The sequence below is a fragment of the Netta rufina genome (assembly GCF_964035555.1).
Source record: "Netta rufina genome assembly, chromosome: 15".
NCBI classification, from domain to species: domain Eukaryota; kingdom Metazoa; phylum Chordata; class Aves; order Anseriformes; family Anatidae; genus Netta; species Netta rufina.
This window is the reverse complement of record NC_140138.1, coordinates 13,539,333-13,563,313: the sequence shown is the minus strand read 5'-3', so window position 1 is coordinate 13,563,313 and position 23,981 is coordinate 13,539,333. Positions and strand designations below refer to the sequence as shown.

At 44.9% G+C, this 23,981-nt stretch overlaps 1 protein-coding gene across 1 annotated transcript in view; it reads left to right on the top strand.

Moving 5' to 3' along the window:
- TTYH3 (tweety family member 3) overlaps positions 1-23,981 on the top strand; it is a 78,441-nt gene that overhangs the window by 34,194 nt on the left and 20,266 nt on the right. Inside the window, exons 2-7 of the mRNA XM_084296221.1 lie at positions 3,719-3,888; positions 12,196-12,307; positions 13,230-13,450; positions 14,229-14,324; positions 16,918-16,990; positions 17,351-17,426. Coding sequence (XP_084152347.1) covers positions 3,719-3,888; positions 12,196-12,307; positions 13,230-13,450; positions 14,229-14,324; positions 16,918-16,990; positions 17,351-17,426 — 748 coding nt within the window. The remainder of the gene's footprint in view (positions 1-3,718; positions 3,889-12,195; positions 12,308-13,229; positions 13,451-14,228; positions 14,325-16,917; positions 16,991-17,350; positions 17,427-23,981) is intronic.

Sequence of the window (23,981 nt, the reverse complement as noted above, 5' to 3'; positions counted from 1 at the left end):
ATGGATTACTTGGAGTCTCTGTGTATTCAGGATTAACTTTCTAACCCCGTGCTGCTGCCAGGACTACCTGTGCCAAGTAACCTTTGTGGCAGAGGGGAGGTGGTGGGAGGACAAGGCCCTAAGCCAGCACTCTGCTGTCCAGTGAAGGGGCAAACCTGCAGGTTTCAGGCAATGCTAAACCTTGACATCTGTGTGCAACCCAGTGTTTACCTCCTGCATTGCAATGCTTCATTTTTTATTTTTATTTTTTAGGTTTTCATTAAGAAATGTGCCTAAATATATCTTGTATATCTCCTTTCTCATCCGTGTAGATCACTACTGCTCTTCTTGACTACCTTTGTGATTGCAGTTCCTTACATGAGGGCACTTCCTGCTGGGGGACGATGGAGTGGCGTGTACATCCCTTAAGTGCAGTTTCAGCAGCAGAAATTAGCCTTCCAGGACCACAGAGATCAGAGAGATACTCATGGAGCTAATGATGTAGATCACAGCTGGGGACTTGGGGGCTGAGAGAGCTGCAACCTTCTGTTTGGTGTGGGATTTTTCATCCAGTAGGCAAGTCTGTGTATTGGCTGAGAAAATCCTGGAGACTGTGAATCGTGCTGTGCTGAAGGCTGATCTGCATCCGCGTCCTTGGGTGTTACATCAGCACCCAAGGTACCCTCATACCATGCGAAAACTCCTGCCTCTGTAGAGCTAACCAGCCCCAGGGGTTTTAGTGGGGGATGTTTTTGCCATGACTTTTGTTTCTTACAGAGATGGTGCCTCTCTCTGCATGGGAACCTAGATGTTTTCTGCCCCTTTTTGTCCTCTTATTCCCATTGAGAGGGTGAATGCCACAAATCCTGGCAACCCAGGCAGAGCTGAGAAAAGCCATTAACACTGCAGCAGGCTGTTGAGCACAGTGCATGCACAAGACCGAGTGTATTCAGGTTTCACGGTGCCTTTCCAAGCTAGCAGTGCTGCTCGTGGTTACTTCCCTGTGCATTGCTATTAACTTTTATTTTGAAAGAGCTGCTGAACACTGCAGCTTCGTCTCCTGCCAGTCTGGCTGATACCACTTGGATTTACACTCATTTTCAGGGACTGCTCTGTCTCCACTTCTGCCATTAGTGTCAGCACAGTGGTAAAATGTTGCTCCTTGAAGTTGTCTCCGTTTTCCTGTAAGGGCAGTTCATGCATCATTCGCTATAAAGGTTCTGGTAGTTCAGCAAATGTTCGAAGACGAATTGATGCTCTTTTGTGGCAAAAGGCCCAGTGCGTAATTTTGCATTTACTTGGGATAACGTGGCCTTGGATAACCGAGTCCCAGATTTAGTGTTGCAGGATAAAGTCTCGGAGGGTTTATCCAGCTTCAACCCCCTTTTTTAAATACTGTTATTTAATCCCAACAAGCAGGCACAGGCATATCTTTGGTTGCGACCAGGCTTTCACTGCCAGCCAGGCTCTGGGTCCTAAACTGACTCATCAGTCAGAAAGATTAACAACCGCTCTGCTGGATGATTTCACTTGTTGTCGTGGCACATATCCATTAATGGAAAACAAATATTCTCTGCAAAATGAAACACAGATCTGGGTGTACTGGCCAGCCAGCCCCTTTTGGCTAAAGGCTTATATTTAAGCACATATTAAAGCGTCCCTTCAAAGTGAGAACTCCAGATTGCTTGGTGCGTGGCAGTCTTTGTGTGTGTGCTCTTTTTTGTTTGTTTGTTCCTTCTAAGGGAGGCTGTTCCTTTCCACCTGGAGCTGCAGAGTGATTTCTTTGCTAATAAAGTCTCTGGGAGGACTTTTCGGTGGGTTCTTCTTTCCGGAGGCAATGCCTGTTAGCAAGCAAGGAGGGCCGAGAGTGCAAGCAAAGAAGTGCAGGCAAGCAGCGCAGGCAAGCTGTGTGTTACCCAAGCCTGAAGCGTTTAAAAAATAACCAGTATCCCCAAGGAGCTTCAGTAGGCTGAATGTGTTGGTTAAATTAGTACTGAGGGCTTGTACATGGCAGGCCTTCAGAAGTGGGAGAAGTTGGGTCTCCGAATGCAGCTTCCCTCTCGAAGGCCTCTTTGTGCTCAGGAACTCGAGCGGTGCACACACCATCTGGCGTAATCATGGGAAAGGGGGATAGTGCTTTTTCCCTTCCAGCCCCGCTTCTCTCGCTTAAAAATCCCAATGTTCAGTTTCAGCTGTTGAGTTTGGGGAAGGTGCACCTGTAAGCTCCCCACATCCCCAGCGCGCTCAGTGAGCTCTGGGTCTCTTTCTTCAGGCCGCGAAGGCACACAGCACACAGCGACGTGGATCATCTGTCATGCAGCAAGAGAGCCCTAACTGGTGTGAATCTCATTATGTACATCTGATGGGCACTACAGCCCATAAATACTGTCATTTGCTGGGCTGGGAAGTACGTTCAAGTATTGTGTGGCTTATATAGCTTGCCAGAATTCAAACACAGCTGGGAGTACCTATGGAGTAAGATGGGGGAGAAGGAAGGGAAAGAAAAACCTCAGAAGAGGAACTTGCTACCAGATTCCCTTGGAAGTGTTCACAAGTTTTGCTGAGAATCTTGCTGCAACTGCGGCAATCTGTGTTTCACATCTTTGACCAGGAGGCAGTTGTTGCTTCAATCAGAAGGAAGCCTATAAATATTTTAAAGGAATTTCTGCATGGGGAGAAAAGAGAGACTGAGTAAAAAAACTTAAACCTTAGTGTTATGTTTGCTGATACAGATCTATGCCTGCCTTCCCAATATTGGGGCAGCAATAGGTATCTTAGGTCCTCTACAGATATTAACGCCATTTTTACTACATTGGCATTTGTCACTGCTACCCAAGGGTTTGCCCAAAAACACTTCTGGGTAAAATAACATCCTTTTACTTCATTCATTCACTTGAGAAAGAGTGGTTGGATTTAGTGTTAGAATTCGTTTAGTTTTTTTATTTAACAAAAATGTTTTGCATTTTTGGGCTTCAGCCAGGATTTTCTGAATAAAAATAAATCGGAATGGAGTTAAACACTTTCTGCCTTCCTTTCCTCCCAGGGAACATCTGAATAGAAATAGGTGCAACAATACCGAAGCTTGTGACTACTTCAAGCTGGTGTGTCTGTAGCATCTGCATTAGTTTTGCTGTATCTGTATATGTGGATGGTATATGGAGGGTTTAGCATGTATTCTAGGTCTACCTAGAATAGAAGCATTGCATGGAGATTTTCTTTTTTTCTTTTTTTTTTTTTTTTTTGAAAAAAAAATTCAATATCACACATGCATAATAAATTCCACCCCCTTTCAAACCTACTCATGCACTTGGGTGTCTAATGAATAAGCCCGCATATTTATTCATGAGGATTAAAGAACTGTACAGATAGAGGCAGCTGGCTGAACTATTCATTTATTTTCTCTTTAAATCTGCTGACCTCTGATCTGCAGTAAAGAGGGAGCCCTCCCTGATTCACTTTGGCTGCATGCAGAGGGGGCAGACAAAATGGCTCGGCTCATCGCAGCTCAGAGGCAGGAGATGGTTTCATCGAGCAGAGAGGCAGGGCAAGGAGAAAGTGGTGCTCGGAGCCCCCTGTTTGTGGCTTTTACAAACAAAACCAGAAATAACATATTAAACAACCAGTTTTCAGGTTTGGCCTTCAGTACTGTCTCACAGTCGAGTCCTCAGGCCTCTGGTTGATGGCCTGCGCTGTGGGTGCTCAGTGGTCCCATGCTGACGACCGGTTTTCTTTTCCTCAGGCCCTGCTGCTGTTGGGTGGCGTGGCGCTCTCCTGCCTGGCTCTGGACCTGCTCTTCCTCTTGTTCTACTCCTTCTGGCTGTGCTGCCGCCACCGAAAGAGCGAAGAACACCTCAACGCAGACTGCTGCTGTACAGCGTGGTGTGTCATTATCGCGACCCTGGTGTGCAGGTAAGGCTGAGCACCTCGCTGCACAGGGCGTCATGTGCTGCGTTGTGTTTTCATGCTTGGAGTGCTGTGCCTGTAGTTAGTAAATGTTGGCAATAATCCCTCTTTCCGCTTGGTAGGTGTATGTTTTAAATGTCTGTAATGCATTTCCTTCCTCTCTGCCACTTGCTGAACTGCCTAATGGTTTGAGCGATGTGAAAAGGAATAGGTAATGGGCTGCTCTTTGATGCTTCAAGTGGTAAATCAAGGACGCTGTGTCCTTGGGAGCTTAACACTTAAATGGGAGGGAGACAGAGTTCAGGTATTTGATGGGTCTAGATGGGGATTTCTTAGAGTCTGGTGTCTGAAAAGAATGACTGTGGGGGAGAGTAGATTATGAAGAAAGAGGCACAAATCGTTCTTTTGGATCTGGAAGTACTGGTGTTTGGACTTGGATGTTCAGATTTTGTAGCCTGTATAAGGCACTGCTACATTTTGTTGTATGTACTAATGTACAGAGCTCTCTCCAAGGGTTGCTAGTAATGCTGCTAGTGTCAGCAGTGTTTCATGTTACGACTGAACAATAGCCACTCTTGGAGATGTTCCTGGAAAACCAGCGAATTTAAGTAGTTGGTGGAGAACATAGGCAGAAGAAGTTAAAATGAATGAGTTTAGATTTTGCATTCTGTTTTTTTCTCTCTCTCTTTTTTTTTTTTTTTTTTTTTTGCCAATGCAGACAAGGATCCCATTTCCTAGAAAGATAACAATGGGGCATCTGAAAGCAGGAACATGTTTGCAGGCCCCTGGAAAGAACTTTGGGCTTAGTCTGTTTTGACTTGAGCAGAATGAGTTCTCTGGGATCCGTGGACATTTACACTGAGCTTTCTTGCCAATTCTAAGCATCAGCTACTCCAAAAGTCCAGGTGGTCTGAGTTGCCCCTCTGCAGTTCTGAGAGCAGTTCCCTGTTCAGAAAGGAGGTAGCAACAAGACAGTTGTATTTTGTTGCATCTCGTGGCTCGCTTTTTCTGTTAGCCTGCTGATAGACCATGTCCTGGATACATCACCCTTTTGGAGGCGTACATGTTCCTTGAAGGCCAAGCTTAGCTGTTCAGGGGCTAGACTGTGCTATTAATGGACTTCTCCATTAGAAAGCAAATGGTATTTGCTCTTTCGAGGCACATACTTGAGAGACTAGAAAACCCCTGGAGTACTGGAATAAACACCACAGAGCAGACATTACTATGTTGTGGGTTTAGCAAGCTGGGGATGGATTTGCCTGTAAAAGCCAGGGCTCAGTGGTTTGGAGGAGAGCTAGTGTGTTTGAAAAATAGTGCTGTCTTTGCAGGGAGCTCTTCCATGCTTTGCTGATTGCAAGTAAGTGCCTGGAACAGAAAGGCAAACTAGAGAACAACTCACAAAAAGAAATCTCAACCTCAGACACCTTTCTTTTTAGTGATCTCAGGAGCTTCAGCTGCATCCATTCCAATCCACTGAAAATGCTGTGGTCCTAACCCTTCCTTACAGAAACACTAACTGATGCTATTTATAGTTGTGTTGCTGCTACAGGCTCTTGTTAGCTATTGTTATGCAGCATTTGTGTCCAAGACAGCTGCTGCAGAGTGTGGTAGTTCTGTTTGCTTTTAATTGTAGGCAGGGTGAGGAGGAGGCTTTCTGCATATCTCCCCAAGTGTGCATGAGACAATTTAAAGTTGGAAGGTCAGCATTTAAATTCTGGTAGGCTTGATGTAACTCCCAGTCATGTCCGCAAGCTGGAAAACGGCTTAAGCTTGCTCAAAATCTGAACAGTTGATTTACATCCTTGGTGTACCATTTGTTTCTGCAAGTACTAAATGCAGGAGTATCCTTAAAATTAAGATTCTCCTGGAATCTGCTGTGATACTGCCTGAATATTTGTTCTGGCCTTTTTTTTAAAGTTCCCCTCTGAAGCTGGCACTTGCAGCGGTAGCAGGATGGTACCAGCCCTGGGAGCTGCAGGTGCTGTCCAAGTGCTGGGCTCTCTGTGAAGCCGGGGTCTGTTTTCTGCCCCTCTGACAGCAGCTGGATGCGACAGCGCACTCAACGCGGCGCCTTTTGGCTCTCTGCGCCCGACATCTGGCTGGGAATGCAGATACGGCTTCCGACAAGCAAGGAATCCAATCTGCACTAGCAGGAAGTCCCAATTAGGTACCGGCAGTTAAAGATCAGTCAACTGGAGATGTCCTGTCCTAGCTGTGCGTGACACGCAGCAGAAGTGCCAGACCAGCAGATGCTGTTAGGTTCCAGCGAGAGGGAATAAAGCTCTTCTGAATGTCTGCCTGGGCCTGCAGGCTGACCTGGGAGGCAGTTTGCACCAGGGGGAACAAAGGTGGCTTGGATGCTCAGGCAGTGAGAGGATTCAGAGACTGCTCTGTTCTGTCCAAGTGCCATGGAGTGGGCTGTTGTCTTCCTAGCTGAGAACTAGGTAACTCTGGTTGATCCCAGCCATGCCTAGTACTTGCTTATCTAGGTAGTGGTTAAACCCAGAGGGCAGTTTGTGAATCCTGCTCAGTGCTGGATCGCTGTGGATCACTGTTACCTCTTTTCCTGCTGAGCAAAAGGGAGAATGCTGAGCCAGCAGGAGGGCAGAGCTGGTTAATAGGAATTCTCCAGCAAAATACCTCTCTAATGAGTCCTCCCGGTTGCTTTAATGACAAAGCTGCAGGAAGGACTTGCATAGATTATTCCTTGAAAACCTAGTTCGTTGCTAGACTTTACGAATTTTGATTGGTTTGTGTGTATGGGGAGTTGTCATCTCATATAAATCCCCTCACCCTCAGATCCCTGTAGGTCATGCTAACACACCCGCAAGGGACCTCAGCTCCGAAGGTGGGTAGGAAGCTTCATGGAAAGGATACCTGAAAGAAACGGGTGCAATTAAATGGTGAAAACTTGCTTTCTCAAGTGCTAATAGCGCTTTCCCTTGGTGCTAAAGTGCAAGGTGGTAATTAGACAGACAAATTAACATTCCTCCTGAGAACATGAAGTCTAAAAAGGGCTCTCCTTATGAAGTTCCTGTAATTAAAGATGACTTGGTGTAGTTAGATTATTCATTTCTAAAGATGTGATGTGAATGGCTAGTGCTCATCTTTTCAGACTAGTGACTGGATGCCCACGGGGTTTTCACTGTGTGTGTGTGTTATGACTGGAAGATCTCTCCATCAGCAGGCATGAGTATGTTCTCTGCATCAGATTAATGCTCCGCTGTTCACGTACACCTTGTGTAATCCAGAAAACACTTTTTGCAGGTTGTATTACAAGGAAATGTGGAATTACACCTGATTTCTTTTGCTGTCTCCTTATCATGGAATGTCCTAAGCCCATGCACCTCTTGCATGCAAGTAATAGGGAGGCTGTGTCCTTGGGGAAATTCAGCTGTGAGCCTTTCAGGAAAAGAGAGAGGGAAATGGGTGTTTTTTTCTCCAGACGTGAATTTCTTGAGCCTTGTTGAAAAGTGATACTGAAGTGTACGTACACAACATGCAGTAATTAAAACCATAGTGTTGTCTCTGTATGAATATGTAGAAGTCGCAGCATGCTGCTGGTCTGTCTCTTGTCATATCACTGTCTGAAGAGCTGGTGCAGCACATAGTCTCTCCCTAGTGTGCATCTGTGGGTATGCATTAGTAATGACAGTGTTAATCTCAGGAGTGTACTGTTTTCTTCTTTTAACATACGAGGGTGCCTTAAAACTTACCAAAATGACTGAGTAGCCAAGTGGCTTTTTAAATGCTGTATCAAGCATCAGGAGAAGTTTCTTAAATGTCCCATTGGAGCTTAGTAGATAAATTTTAAGATTATTCTTACTTAAAAATACCATTGAGAAGGAAGGAAGAGGAGAGGTGGTGCTAGTGAAGGGGGCAGGAGAGTGACAAAAGTAGGTCTGGGAGGAAGAACCGAGGCTGGGGTGGTGTGGACTGAGGAGCTGAGGTGTGTGCATGCTGGGGAGGGGAGTGCGGCAGAAGGAAGAATAGCACAAGTGGAGATGAGTTTCCCACAGAAGTGTTGAAAATGCGTTGGAGTATCTTCCAGAGGGTGCTAGGGTGGGAAGAAAGCTGTGTCATTCAGGAATGCTGTTCTTGTATCCACGCTGCATGACAGAACTGCAGGCTTCCTCACTGGGCGATGGTTTTGTCATCATGGACTGGGAGATGTCTGCGCTGTCTGAGGCTCCGGAGCCGTCCGGGGTCTGTGCAGAAGCCATGAGATTGGTCCTGACCTCAGGGACTTACGCTGTTGGGTTAGGATGAGTCGATCTATTTTTACTTTAAAAGAGTGAGCTCAAATGAAAGGGAGCCCCTGGTTCTTTTTAATCAAATAAAAGGTAGTTAAAAACTGCTTCAAATCCTTAAATCTGCTTTGAACAACAGCAACTTATACCGGGGTGTGTAGGCAGGGATTTGAAACAACTGTTGGATTTAGATAGGCCAAATGCAAGCAGAAAGCAATAGCAGCACTTCTCTCTTCCCCCATGGGCAGCTCCCCCCCTGCCTGCCCTTTGGCTCAGCTTCCCCCTCGGTCACAGCGTGGATCCAGGCAGCTGCAACCAGCCCGTGCCTCTGGGCTGCAGGGATGGATGGCTTCCCTCCCTCTAGCATGATAGGAAGGGCAACTGCCACAAAACGGCACACGGCTTGCTCCTAGAAGGAATGACTCCGTGTAAGTAGCTCTTGCTAGCACAGCATACGAATGCAGAGCTGGCTTTTGCTGCGCGGTAATGGAATAATTAATGTGCTGTCTGTAGGTTCTGGTGGATGTATGGTATGCACATCTAGAGGAATGTGTTGCTTGAATTAAATGGCTTTTATCCTAATTCCTATTGCTCCAGGAAGAGGCGGATGCCCAGCCTAACCCCGAGCAGCCGGTATCCCTCCCGTCCCCCAGCCAGCCACCCCACATTAATTAATTGTCCTGCATGACGCCCTGTGGTACAGAATACCCCGTTGGCCAGTTGGGGTCGTCTGTCCTGGGTCTGTCCCCTCCCAGCTGGAGGGACTCTACCAGGGAGTGTAGCTGTGGAACAAAGAATAATGGCTTTGAACAAAGCCTTGTGCCGTTAGCACAAGAGACACCAGTGCCCGAAGGACCTGGGGCAAAGGCAGGAACATCAGACAGACAGCCATGGGGAGCAGAGGCTTGCCTACCATCCAGAATACAGTGGGGGACCCAGCCACAAACGTAAACCAGATGGCAGCGTTGAATGCATGCATGAAAATCAACCTGGCAGTGGCATGGGACATAGGGGTGGAACTGGACGACCCCCTGGTTCGGCACCCTGGCCAACAAACACCATGGGCATCTCACAGGCTTACCTGCAAGATGTCCCGGCAATAAACAGCTCCGTTGCCGATTCTCAGGGGTTGAACGAGTGCTTCTTTTTTTTGGGGGGGGCTAAAGTTGCACCAATGGGAGGTTTAGGTTGGATATTAGGAAAAACTTCTTTACTGAAAAGGGTGTTAGGTATTGGAATGGGCTGCCCAGGGAAGTGGTTGAGTCAACATCCCTGGAGGTCTTTAAAAGACGTTTGGATGTAGAGCTCAGTGATTTGGTTTAGTGGAGGACTTGTTAGTGTTAGGTCAGACTTTGAACTGGGTGATCTTGGAGTTCTCTTCCACCCTAGGTGATTCTGTGATTCTGCATGAGTAGTGACAGTACCTAGGTGGTTATGGGCGGCTGGGGGTGGTAACACGATGCTGGGCAGGACGCCTGCGAGGATGGGTGGCTGCTGGGATGATTGTGCCTCTCTGATATGGTAAAGAGGTTTGAGTCAGTTGCCTGTAGTTGGCAGCACTTGATAAATGTTTCTCTTGTGTGAAGTGGCTAAGGTACCTAGCAGTGTTGTATCTTTAAGGACAAAATGACTGCTGCCACTTCATGCAGAGTGCTGTTTCTGAGCCTTTTCCAACAAAAAAAAAAGTGCTACTGTGGTGGGAATACTGAGAACCAAGCAGCAGGTTTTGGGCACTCACCAAGCCTTTGCTGAAAGAATAGCATTCTAGTAGCTGTAATGGGATGAATAAACATCACTTGCCAATTAGAGGGTTCAAATCTGCATATTCAATGCCTGGAATGTCCTGGAATTTATTTGGTGTTGACAGTATAAACAACTGCTAAAGTTTGCTGCTGCTGTGGACAATGAAATGGTTTGTCTGAATTTGTTTGCTCTGATAAGACCAGGGGAAATTCAAGCCAGAGGTTTGTAATTGCAGTGATGGGATGCTGAGCTGTCTTATCCTGGGAACAGCTCAGGATCTGTAATCTCTCTAGTTCTCAGGGATGGGGAGTGCTGTTTTTTTTTTGTTTGTTTCTGTTTTGTTAATCCTCATCACCACCACCTGCATCCTAGGCATGCATTATCAAGCTCTGATTATAGCTGCAACCAGGGAGGAATGCAGAGGGCTTTTCTCTCTTCCATTATCAGCATTGTTGCCATTGTGAAAATATTTGAGGAATGTTGTTCATGAAGAAAGAGACTGAATTCTTGTATTAACACTAAATATTAGGAGTTACATACGTGCTACCTCTCTTTGTGTATGATGTAGCTGTCTCCCATCCCTGGGAGACTCTTCAGCTAAGGCTTATAGACCAAGCCCCCTGTAATTTCTGGAGATTTTATTGTTGGAAAAAGCATGGGGCTGACGTGGATTTTCATAGGGGCTCTGCTTCCAGTGTGTGATCTTTACTTCTATTTCTTGCACATGTGAAGAAAATGTAGAAGTGCAGCCAGGTGACTATATTGTTCTGCTCACTGGTTTTGGGATGCGTGAGACACGGGAAGGGAAGGGTGGATGCTGTGTTCCTGCAGAACAGGAGTGACAACTTAAACAGTCATTTGGACTGCAGACTGGTGTACATGCCAGAGCAAATCTAGGCAAGTGTCTGTTATCCAGACAAAGCCCACCCTGGCCTGCTTAGGTTCATTCTCCAGCTGGGTGATGGAGGTGAAGAACGCTGAATGTCCTTTTGTGACCCTTCCTGTTAAACCAAGACCCTGCACTTCCTTGTTCTGGAAGCTGTTTGCCTTGCTTCCTTCCTCTTTCATATCTCCTTCAAACCACCTCTGTGAGTGTGGTGCTATAACCCAAGCACAAAGTTATTGTGAGGAAATTGCTTCATCCAGAATTTTTTTAACATATTTAAATTAAAAAAAAAAAAAATCCTTTCTCCTACACCACCACCAGCTTCGTTTCCAGTTCCACCATCTTGGTGTCTTGAGAACCATCCCAGAAAAGATTCTGGATGTTCTGAAGACAAAAGTGACATGAGAATGGGAAATGTGTATCCTGGTAATGTTTGTTTCCCCTGAGTTCAGTTGTATAAACCCTTAACAAGTTCTTTCTTCCTCTGTTGTTAGTAAAAATGGGCTTGAGAAGAGGAATGGTGAGTTCCTGCGGTAATGCCTTAATAGAAGGGGTATTGCTGACTTGCTTCAGATAATCTCCTGGTTGTAACTCAGTTACAGGATCTTCCTCCTGTAAGTGAGGCTTAAGCTAATATGGTTTACTTCATAATTGGGGCAGACTGATATGTGTGGACAGTTATGGCAAATCAACTGATAGGTGGTAATTTGCCAAGCAGCTGGAGTTGAATTGTGTCTGCAAGCTTGAAAATCACTTGCTTAAAAATAAATAAGCTTTTTGTCCTAGCAAGTTATTAAGCTTTGCTTCCAAATAGTCTGAATCAGTACAACTCAAATGCTTCTAATAGAAGATAAATCAAGATAGATGATGTTCATGCATATTTCAGAGTGTAGCTAGAGAAGACATGGAAAATAGATCCAGAAGACACCACCATAGACAAGTAGTCAATGCAAGCTCTCAGTATCCTTTTCTTAAAAATGTAATGAAATGATCTGTATTTCATGTCCAGAGAAGGCATGGGGTTCCTGGCAGAGCAATGGTAGCACCCATTTCCTCTTGCAGGAGCCACTGGAGTGCATGTTGGCTGTCTTGATTTCCGCTTGCCCATGGCTGGGTCTGAGCTCTCTAATGGCTCTCTAACAGATTGTCATTCATAAATGAAGCTCACACATTAAGAAGGGATGGTTCATTATATGGATGCTATATAGACAATTGTTGGCTGCGTGGGAAATGCAGGAGAACATTCACAGATTGACTTTTCTGGTGGTTGCTGGGGAGCATAATTACCCCAGCTGCTCTTTGTGGAGGCATGAAGCTTTCCTTCCTGTAAAAGGTGCTGATGTGACCATGAAGGGCCTTGCAGAGGTAAGCGGTGCATTGTATTGCTACCCTTTAGCTTTAACTATACCCTTTCTTGCTTTTTTACCTCTGCAGTGCTGGAATTGCTGTTGGCTTCTATGGGAATGGAGAGACCAGTGACGGTATTCACCGGCTGACCTACTCGCTGCGCCATGCAAACCGCACTGTGGCGGGTGTCCAGGACCGGGTAAGTGCAAGGGGAGGCACCCTCACAAATGGGGAATGAGGGAATGAGCAGACTTCCTCAGCACCTCTTCTCCTGAATCCGTCTGTGCCTGTATCTCTGCCTTTTTTTTGTTGTTGTTAGTCTCCAAGCTTAGAGATGTGCTAAAATTTCCGTTAATGGAGTGATGCTTTCTTCAGCTCTTCTAAAAATATCAGAGCAAACACAGCTTGTTAAATGAAGTCTTCTCTTTGCGATTGTGCTTGATTTAAACACGGCTTCTGATCGGCTCTATTCCATGGACATGGAGGCAGGCCAAAGCAGATGAGTCTCTTAGTAGAATATATCATTTTAGCACAATTGGTTATTGCTGTAGTACCTCAAATTTCATGGTACCTTTCTGCAACCCTGATGGCTACAGGTACTAATATCAGGGCATTGTAACCTTCCACAAATGTCCCTCCACTAGACTTAATTGTAGACATTTTTAACCTGTTTTAGAACTAAGGTGAACAAATATTAAGGGAAAAAAAAATTGCCTTCACAGCCCTAGTGGCTGTGTTCTGGGTTTGTGCTGTTCTGTTCTATATTTCGATATGGAAAATGACTTTTAAACCGTGTTTAAAGCAAAGGTACAGAAGGTGGTTAAAAAAGGGATGGCTATTGTGATTTAAGATTTCCTGCTTATCAGCAGAGCCTGTTTAACACGTTGTAAAGTGTGTAGGTATGGTGAAGGCTCAGCTGAGATACCATCAGAGGACAACTTGCAAACAATCAACTTTATAGATGCTTGTAGGTTGCTTCTGAAGGGCAAGCAGTCTCAGCCTCTTAAGACAGAAAAGCAGTAGTTTGGAAGCTGTCCATAACTCACTAGTAAGAATGAATCCTCTTCTCTTTTACTTCTGTGACTTCCTAAGCTTTTTTTCTTTTCTTTGCCACACTGTAGGTGTTAGATACTGCAGTGGCCCTGAACCAAACAGTGGAGCCAAACTTACTCGTCCTGGAGGAGATGTTTGCAAAGCAGACAGACTACCTGCACATTATCCAGAAGTTACAAGGTCTCTTGGATGATCTGGTCAGGCAAACCACTGAGATCCCCTTTTGGAAGAATGAAGAGCTGTCTCTGGAGGAGCTGGCAATTCAAATTGACCTCTATGACTGGTACAGGTATGTACTGTGCTGTAGTACAATGGTTGCATTTGTTTTGGCCTGTTTTGCAATAATTAAGTGCGTGTTCTGGGTAGCTGAGCCAAAGGCCATGTATGTTACTACAGGTGCTCTTGGCCCAGTACACTGATTTCATTTCTTAGAGCAAAAATGCATTCAGTTTAAATGAAAATGCATGGCAACAACTTTTTTCTTAATTTTCAGTTGGTTAATTACCAACTGAAGGGAAGCTTATTCTCCACATAAAAAATCTTTTACAAAAGCATGTGTTCTAAAACTGGGGAAGTGTTTGTATGGTGTATTAACTAGATAGAGTAGGAAACTGAACTTGTTCCTTGTGGTAACACCACACACTAACTTTCCTTTTTATTAAAGTTATTGAATAAAAGATCACACCAAGTGTATTCCATGAAAGAATGCCTCTGTCCACACGTGTGGATTAACTGAAGCACATTCTGACAAATGGCTAGTTCAAGAAAGTGCAGTGCTTCTTTGCCTGATGGTGTCTAGTTGCATATAACTTGTACAGTAGCACAAGATTAGCAGTCTCATTTCTCAACAACTGTGTATGCTGAGCACGTTGTTTAAATGCTTTTGCATGCCTGGTCTCCAGACCCAGCAAATAGCCAGTGCTTTCTGCAGATAAACCATTAGCAGTGTCTCTTACTCAAAGAAAAGTGAGGCTAATTTTTTTTTCTCCATTAGTTACTTTACCTGCTTAATCTATTGTTTGTATACACCAGTTTTCCTTTGCCAACTATGTTTTTATTTGCTGCAGGTGGCTGGGTTACTTGGGCCTGCTCCTGTTCCACGTTCTAATATGTTTGCTGGTGCTCTTCGGACTCATTAGAAACTCCAGAGCCATTCTTTTGGGGTAAGTCCTGACCCGGGTACAGTGCAGAAGGAAGGCCAGCTGAGTGCAAGTGCCTGATAGCTTAAACCTCTAGACTCTTGTCCATTGATTTCAAGGGCTTTTGAGGCTGAACAGTTTAAATCTGTCTCTTAACGTAGAGAGCCTTTGTAGCACATTGCTCTGTGGTTTGGATTAGGGCTACATGCAAGAGAGGTTCACAGGCAGGAGCTATAAGATTCAGTGGTACTGTTGTCACTTCGCTTTCGCATCAAAACCAAGTAACTCCTCTGGGTAGTCTGCCTTTTGCTGGATAGCACTGGTAGCCTCTGTTTGCCTGGGAGTCAGCTGGTAGATAGTAATGTGGACAGCCTCCCTTGAATTTACAGGTTTAAAAAATTTCCCTATAATTCTCTACAGTGGTGAAGGCATTTGTTAATGGCTGATAAGCTTTGCATGTGTTTACACAGCCTGGTAGCATGCCTTTTGTGTCACGATCTGCTCTTGTTTACCTTTGGCTGTCACACCTGAAGACACTTTAAACTGAGAACACACAATGATTTGTACAGCTATGAGGAGGAGTCTTGTTGCCATGGTACTGCAATATTAATGCATATCTGCTTCTACAAAGCTCTGCAAATGCTGCCATGCTGAGGCCCCGCTACAAGAAAAAAAATATTTCTCTATGTTGAAGCTTGGTTTAATTTGGCACATTTGGCAAAGATACTGGTTTCGTGAACATAATGACAGTTTGACAACTGACGTAGCCAAGAGTTTATCCTGGTACATGGTGATACCATTAATAATTGGAATGCGTATTCAGATTTGTTATTTGCCAGATGACTTCATACCTGGCAGGTTGTACAGACAAAAGTCCAAGTGTATGCACAGATGGTAAACCCAGAGTTTAAATTAGAATCTCATTCCATGTTAGCCAGAAGTTCATATTAAGGCATTCCCCAAAGGGAGCACATGGCATAGAGAAGCAAGTGTGTCACAGCCAAGCAAGATGGTGAAATGCCAGTTTTCGATCTTCCAGCCAAGCAATCAGTTACTGACCCAGTCATCTTCATTTAAAGTAAAACAACGACTGTGTCACATTGAACAGATCACCACGCTCAGCTGAAGGCACCAAGTGGTGTTGTCCTTATGTCATAAAACCACAGAACCTTGCTGATCCATGACTGATAATTTTTGTATCCTTTTTAAAAAGCATAATAAGGTATTCAGCCACTTTATTCCAGAGTGCTGTGCAAGGCTCAGTCTGGTGAGGCTCCATGATTTCTGCAAGGCGAATTCCCATCCTGTGAATGGATCTGTGGTCCCTCAGAAATATGTTGTTAAACTGAGGAATAGATCTTTTTTAAAATAAAAATAAAAATCAGACCCACAAATATATTTTTGTAAAGCTCTAGTCTTCAGTGAAACAAGTGTAGCAGAAAAGAGATGCCCCTTCCTCATGGCTCACACTAGGTTTGACTAAATAATAACTTGATTAGGAGTTTGTTGTGTTTTTTTTTTGTTGTTTTGTTTTGTTTTTGGAGGGAAGGTGGGAGGAACCTCCTTGTATTACAGAGCCTGAAGTCAAAAGCATGCCTGAGAAAGCAAGCCAGTACCCCTTTACTCTGAAGATAGGGATGCATAAAATGATACAGCTTATTAGTCTGCATTCCCATACCTGAGGGAGTTGAGGAGCACTTTTGCCTAAATGTCTCTAGCACTCATACTGACAGCAAAGGTGAAGAGCTAATGTGCTTGTTTGGGAAGTGCAAAAGCTTTTCCCACTGCTGTGTGCTAGCTGGGTATCAATGAGATGACCGCTCCATCATCTCGCTGCTTTGTGTGTCTGTCTTGGCCTGATAGCAGCCATTTCCCACTGTTTGTGCCAGTAATGAGGTCCGGCTGCCAGAATGAAACTTAAGTCTGTGCAGAGATGTGCTCACGTGGCATCTGTGGAAGGGATCTGAACCATTGCTCTGAGCTGTTTGCCTACAGATGCCTGGCTCTCTCCTTGGGCTATGTGAGGTGCTCAGGTGGTGTTCAGATGCTTACAGCTGGAGACCAAAGTCAGGTATCCTAACATGGGCAAAGTATTCCTTCCAACTGCATGTAGCCAATGCGTTGCTTACACCAGACAGCCTTGTTTATTCTAGAAACAGAAGGAATTTGCCCAATTTTGTTGTTTTTATATATACATGTATATCTATAGGGTGGGAGGGTATTTTTCTCTGAATATCTTCTGGGTTTAGAAAGTAATGTCCAGAGTGAGACTAGTTCAAGTGATAGGATTGTTGCCATTTGTCTGCCAGTCTGCCTCCCCCTGGACCACCCCTGTGCCTTTGGCTTCCTTGCTATAAGCAGACTAAAGGCTTCTCTTTGGGCATCTTCCTTCCCTGCAGCCCCAGGGCCAGGAAACATGTGAACCAACAACTGGACATAAACTTTCCTGGTTGCTGCTGTCTGCAGCATATAAAATGAGATGATTTGTCTGAAGATACAGTATTTGTTAATTTTTTGGTTTTGGTAATTGCTTTGGACTCCACATAATACATCCTGTAAAAGATCTGGATGCTTGAAATCAGAGCTTCTACATCTGCCATCTGTCTGTCTCCTACAGGGTTTGTTTGCTTGGGGTGTTTGCCCTGATTGTCAGCTGGGGGTCCTTGGGTCTGGAGTTGGCTGTCGCAGTGGTAAGTGGCTCTTGTCCAAGTCCCGTTCACCCTTTCCTGCAGAGTTATCAAACACAAGATTAAGTAGCTATTAATGCATATTATGGTGTGCCTGTTTTACTGTGTCTCTTGTTCTAAGAAACTGTCCCAGTAATTTGCGTCCATGAGAAGTACAGAGCTACTCCGTGGTGAGTTGCACTGGCTCGTACTCCAGCACTGCTGTGGCTGTGTAAAGCTGTGCTAGAGGGGATGGCGATGAGAGACTTCAGTGTCTGAAAAATCCCTATAGTGGAGGGTTCCCTGATGCTAACCTGGCTCAACTGCTCTTTGATATTAGTGTTCTTTGAAATTCCTTTTCCCTTTTGTCTTGTCTCTACCTAGGGTTCCAGTGATTTCTGTATTAACCCTGATGCTTACGTCTCCAAAGTGGTTGAAGATAATGCAGTGCTTAGTGCTGGTAAGTGCTGGGTCTGGCTTTGGCACAGGGAACTGTGGCTCCAGCTGTCACATAGGAGCATGGCAGTGTCTGAGAATTTGTGGCTGTGTTTGGAACCCAGCAACCTGCATACAGTGGGAAAAGCAGATGTGTGTGGAGCTCTGGAAAACCAGCGTTCTTCCCAAAAAGCATTTATACTCCAGTCAGAAGTCCATACGTACATTTTAATTATTTTTGTCAGAAAAGCCTTTAGAATCTTTATTTCATCTTGGCCCTAAGATGGAAATGGCTGATATAGTGGAACAACAGAACTCCATGCATTATTTTCTTTAAATGTAGCAGCCTTGGTCTTGTTTCTCCTCCTTTAAGTGACGGAACTGTAGCAGTATGAGTGTGCAGTTTGAGTTGTCATTTTTAAAATCTGCTCTTGGGTCTGTATCCCAGCATCTAGAGTATTTATTTTTGTATTTGTTATTAACAAATATATGTCAATTTGTCTCTTAATGGTGGTTATAAATAGGAGTCTTTTGAAAGCTAATTTAAAGGGTAAATGAACGGAAACAGCAGGAAAGAGAAGTATGAATTTCCCTTTCCATTATAAATGCAGTATTTTGATTGCTTTGTTTACCCTGTTCCATTTCAAGCAATATGCCTGCATCACTGTGGCATTCAGCTGAAGCACTGATGGATTTTGTGTTTGTCACTCCTAATTTAGACTGAAGTGGTTGGTTGAGATTAGGGGTGCCTCCAATTTGGACCTTGGGGGCAAAACAGATATTCAGAACTGTGGCTTAACAAAAATATGGCTGGGTGCTTGCCAGCAGAGATAAGTGCTAAAAAGGAAAGGTATTTTTCAGGGCTGGGTCTGCTGCTTAGCTAATAAAGTGAGCTTTTCTTTTCTCCCACCCTCTCTCCTCCTGATAATCCCTCTATACATTTCTGTGATGATAAATCACAGATAAGCCATGATACTGATTTGTAAAAGGAGCCACATGTGTCTTTGCTGGTTCTTATTTGCTGGAATCTGAGAATCTTTGCCATGTGTACCCAAGATCTAGTGTTATTGCTGTGTGCTTAGCCAATCGCTGCCTCTCACTGCGTAACTGATGGGGAATTAGGTATGTAGCGATGGCTGAGGATGCAGGGATTGGAAGCAATAAGAAATATTTATGTCTGGAGGCAGAATGTAGTATAAAAGAGTACATGCCAGTTGATATTACCACAGTGCAGCTTATTCTTGGAGAGCCTTATTTATTGATTTCCTGGAGGGAAGAGGAGAGAGCCTGGCAGCTCACAACAGATGGGTCTTTGTAACAAAGAAATGCAATAAGGGAAGAGAATGAGTGTTTAACACTGCACAAGATGAAAATCCTCCCTTGGTTGTGAGGGTGACGGCGATGTGGCTTCAGGTGCCAGCTAGCCTCCGTGTTGTTCGAGGAGATGAACAGGCTAGGGAGGCCAAGGGGAAATATGTGACACTAATGTCAGCTGTGTGCTGTAGTAACTTGGTAACCCAAACGAGAACATTTGGGAACAATTTGGTTGACCCTGAGAAACTGAAGGAACACCTTTCCATGCAACTTTTCCGTTTTAGTTGTTCTTGTTGGCTCCTGCAGGTTTTTGCTCCTCAGTGTTGTGCACATGGAGGCTGCCGGTGGCTGGGCCTGGCACTCCCCTCCCTCCTCCTGCTTCCCCCAGCAGGGACAGTCAGCTCCCCGGCGTGAAATAAGGCTCTGTTCTGGCAGCTCTGCCAGCTCCAACAGTTGCTAAGGCTCCATAAATAACGGTGAATGGGGCTGAGTGAGACGCTGAAGAGGAGGAAGAGCAGGTGTTGTCACAGGCCTGAGCTGGAAGGCCGGCCTCCTCCGTGGGCTGCTGGTGTGTCAGCTCCCTGCTGTTCGGCAGCCGTTCCGCGTTCACAAGCACCTTTCCTTCTCTACAGAAGGAAATCAGCCTTGCTTCTGAGCCTGCCATCGCACCAGGCAGCTGGTGGGGAGGTGATCAAATGTTCCGCCTTGCCATATGAATTTCCACTGCTCTGCTGTAGTTTATGGTCAGGAAACGATGGAAATAGGCCTTGGCCCCCCGCGTCGGGAGCGTCCTGTGCACCTGAGCAGGAAGGAAGACCACGATATCAGTGCTGTGATGTGGAACTGTTCAATGAGGCTTTAATCCCAATGGCAGTTCTCTAAAAACACCTTTATAAGTCTGAAAAAAGTGTTGGTATCCCTTAATACTCTTGGCTGTGAACTGTGGCAATCGCTTTGTGATCAGTTGAGCTGTGTCTGTGACGGGGACAGGCTTGAGGAGGCAGGGCAGGCGGCTGGGAGCCAGACCCAGGGCTGTCCTCCTGGGGGAAGCTGTTTGAAGGCTCCCGGATCTAGTGCACAGGCTCTTCACACACTCTGCTTTGCTGCAGGATAGATGGATGAGGCAGGAGTGTTTCAAGATTGTTCCAGCTAGTTTCACTGAAGTGCATCCTGCTGTGAATTTTTCAGTTCAGAAAACAGATCACTAAGAGAAGGTGTGAGTTGAAGGAGGGGCTCACAGTACATGGAAGAAGAATCCAATAGGCGTTACCATACATGTAGAAATCACGTTTATTTTGGAAATCACTCAAGCTGAAATTGGACTGGGAGAGCAGTCATGTTTTTTATTCTTGCCTAGGTGTCTGCTTTTTACCAGTGCTGGGGTATAAGATACCGGGCTGGGCGTTGTTATCTGCTTTTAAAGACGTTTAAGAACCAACAAAGAATCTTAAATGTAAAACAACAGGAAGCTTTATAGTGCTGGGTCAACTTTTCCCTTTAATCACTACTTTAAGTTGTTTTTAGATATGGTGGATTGTAATATTCCCAGCCCTGTGTTCTGGCATTCAGACTAGCACTGAGTGGCCCAGGTTTGTGTATTTGCAATGGTTTTTTTTTGCTGTTGATTATCGTATTATTTTCCAGAAAAAAAAATAACATCATTGGATACTGGGCAACTAGTATGTTAATATTTCTGTTTATGTATTAATTGCTGTTTGCCAATCTAAATAGAATTAATGGAGCTGAGAATAATCTGATTAAATGCATCATTATTGTTGTAATGTTTTTAGCTGGCAAGTAGATGTCCTTGTTTTGTAGAGAAAATGTGCTGCATTAAAAAAAAAAAAGGGGGGGGGGGGGGAGGTGTGCTGGGATTGGGCAGAGAGCCTTAATACAGGTTTCCTGGAGGAGAGGCTTAAATCATTTTGCAGAAGAGCATGATATATATGTGCCTAACTCGCCCTGTATTCATTAATTGAGATAAAGCCAATGGAGTTGAACAGTGGCTGTATAATCAGCTCCTGCTGCTAGTAAAAAGGCTTGGTGCAGCCAAGATGTTTATTTTCAAAGCAGGAGGCCATCTTCTAGTCTCATTCGTTTTCATTGATATTATGTTATTATCAGATGACTTATTGAATAAAATTAAATAAAAAGACAATCTGTCTAAACAACGGGAAGAGCTTTCTCCAGATTCTCTTACTGGAAAGCTACATTGTGAAGAGACATTCACTTCATCTGAAAGAACTGCTGACCACAAGGGATGGATAATGGAGCTTTTTACCTCCAGTCCAGCCAAGTTTCTCAGGCTGGATGCTGCAATTTAGCTGCTCAGAGTAGCAGTCCTTCTTGTTACACACAGCTTCCTAATTGGCCTCGCTGATTCTCTCTCATCTTTGAAGCCCAGAGCTGAATGAACCAGAGGACTGGCACCACCACCACCATCCTTTCCTATCTGAGAAGTAAGGCCAGGACAAAACCTCACGTGGGGAATGTGGTGGCTGTGCTGTTATTGCTTGGGCTGAGTGGGTGCTGCAGGAAAGAGCTTGTCCAAAGAGGCGCTCTCAAGGCTTGCGTTGAGCTGTTGTTGGTATCGAGGAGCTGTGTTTTCCTGCATTGTTTTGTTGGGCTCCTGATGAGTAGAAAACTTTGCGTGAAGAGCACTTGGGATGCCTATGAGCTCTTTACTGAAAACTCATGATCAAGTCAGCCTGCTTTCACCAGTACCAGCAGTGTATATAAGAGAAATATAGCTGGTATGCAGATACATCCCTTTGCCTTAGGAAAACAAAACTCCTAATGGGCAAGAAAACCTGGCCAGGAAAGTATCCTTCCTCATTGACTTCACAGGCCATATAGTTCAACATCCTCTGGTGATTGAACACACAGATGCAGTCTCATCTGGTTATATATGTAAAATGCAAGCTGGCTAGAGAATGCTTGAGTAGAGATGAAGAATGGCTGGGAAAAACTACTCAAGGTGTGGATTTTCTTTTGTAAACTAGGATTTTTTTTCCTGATTGCTCTTTACCCTACAGATCTTCTTGCTGCCTTTTGGCAAGTGCATAATGCCATTTTCACGTTTCTGCTGAGCTTTGAAATGAATAGTAAGTCTCCATGGTTGCAGAAGCAATGCGTAGATTCTAGCAGCTAAAGCTGTCTTTAGTAGGCAATTCAGCTTTCCTTTCTAGGAAAAACAGACTTTACAAAAATAACGCATTTCGGATAGTTCCCTTCCGTGCCTTCTGCTCCCACACTGCCTGTGCACTGAGAGAGCGGGTCAGGAGGACTGCTGCTAGCAACAGCAGGCACAGGCAGCTGCCACTGTGACCCTACCTAACCCTTCTCCTGTAGACTACATCTCCTCAAGGCTGGCTTCAAAAATCAGATCCGGCCTTCAGGAATTTTCCTTGAGAGGAAAATGCAACAGGAAGATAATTACAGGGGAGAAACAAAATTGCCTGGAGCTGTTAGCAGAGCACAAATAATGGGTTAGCATAGCTGTTCTCTGGTCAGAAATGTGAGACTTGCTGTTGTACAGGGCGGCCTCCATAGGGATTAAAAAGTGGTAAAGGTGCCTCCTGTTCTGTCCTTTCTTCCCAGCCTGGCGGTGTGGAGGCAGCGGTCACGCTCCTCTTCATTTACAGGCTTCACAGCACAGGATAACCTCAAGGCAGCCTCAGTGCCTATTGTAGCATTAGTTTTAAAGCACTGCAGCTATCAACACACTACATTCAGTGCAGGGGAGAGCTGCTCCTGCTGGCTTTCCCATTTCGGAAAACACATTTTACATACGGAATGTCACACTAGTCGCCTGCAATGCTGGTGCTACCGCACTCATTTCGCCGTTCTGCTTTTTACTTCACTTGTAACCAGCAGTCTTTGATTCTGGGCTCACAAGTTGCAAACTCTGATGGTATCGGGAACTCTCATCTGTAATCTGCCCACCAGGGATGATCCGGAAGGGCCTGAAAAAACATTTCTGGAGCAATATAATTGCAGTGCGTCATGCAACTTGATGCATTTATAAAGGTGATGTAAAATTGATACCACTGTGGGAGCCTATGTGAAACTTTTAGTGGTTTGTTGGTTTAAAATAAATAGGTGTCAAGATCACAGCTGTATGTAAAGTTCTTGTTATGCTGTTCTCTCAACATAGGGGCACTTGAATCCATTTTTTCTTTAGCCATCCCATGGGTTGGGGTGACTTACGAGTGTGGGGGAGCAGTCCTTTCCTTGGCACAGTAGTTGTGCATGTAGTTTGTGTGGTCTGCTCAAAGTGAGGCCCATGAAGCAGTTCCTGCTGCCCTCCTAAAATCTGCTGCCCAGATTTTGCTAATTGCTGTTTAGAGGAGGCAGAAGTCATCCCAGAGAAAGAGATGGTGAGGGGGAGATGGAGCATCTGGCAGGAGCTGCCCCAAAGTAGGCTAATGAATTATAAATCACAGCTGTCAGGTTGCATCGCAGTGTGCAGGAGCTGACGGTCTGTGTTGCACCACTCGGTCTCTGGTGCGCTGGCTTGCCGAAAGGTGCATTCAATATTTATGGGAAGTGCGGCAGAATCGGGATACAGTCAGGTCTGCTTCCTTCACAGCTCCCCTTGCTTTTGGTTGTGCATTTTGCTGATTTCTGAGTTGGGACTGATTAGAATACCTTTGCGACCTGGAATATGTTTTACCGAGAGTCACAGATAGAAGATTAAAGGGAATGGAAAAAAAGGGTACAGGGAGAAGGGGGGAGGCAGTGTATGTGTTTTAGAGCTTTTGTTATCTTCTCTGAGCAAACTTCACCCTTGATTTTTCTGAGCTGACATGCTCCCATTCATCTCAAGAACTGTAAATGTTTGAGAATTAATCTAACAGTATTGGGACGATCAACTCTTTGACAGAACTCCTTCCCTCTGTAGCACTATTGAGAATGGCAGGGGAAAGCCTGGTATTTGTGTTTTGTGCATGCTGACTTCCTCCAGGCAGCTGTGGTGTTATGGAGGGCTCGTGAAGAGGGCAGCAATCAACTTTCACACTCACCTGAACAAGGAGAAATGAAACTGTGTCTTCAAGCCTGGAAATAAGAGATTTAACAGTCCTACTTACTGGTGTACTCATAAATATGAGTACCCAGTGAGCATACTGCGATTACTGATAGAGCTGCTGGTAAAACGCACCTGTAGGATGTTACCAGCAAGTGATCCGAGGGCCCTTAAACAGATAACTTGTTGCTGGTATCCTAACACGTGGTAGGAGCTTTCTTTCCTGACCAAGTCTGTGGT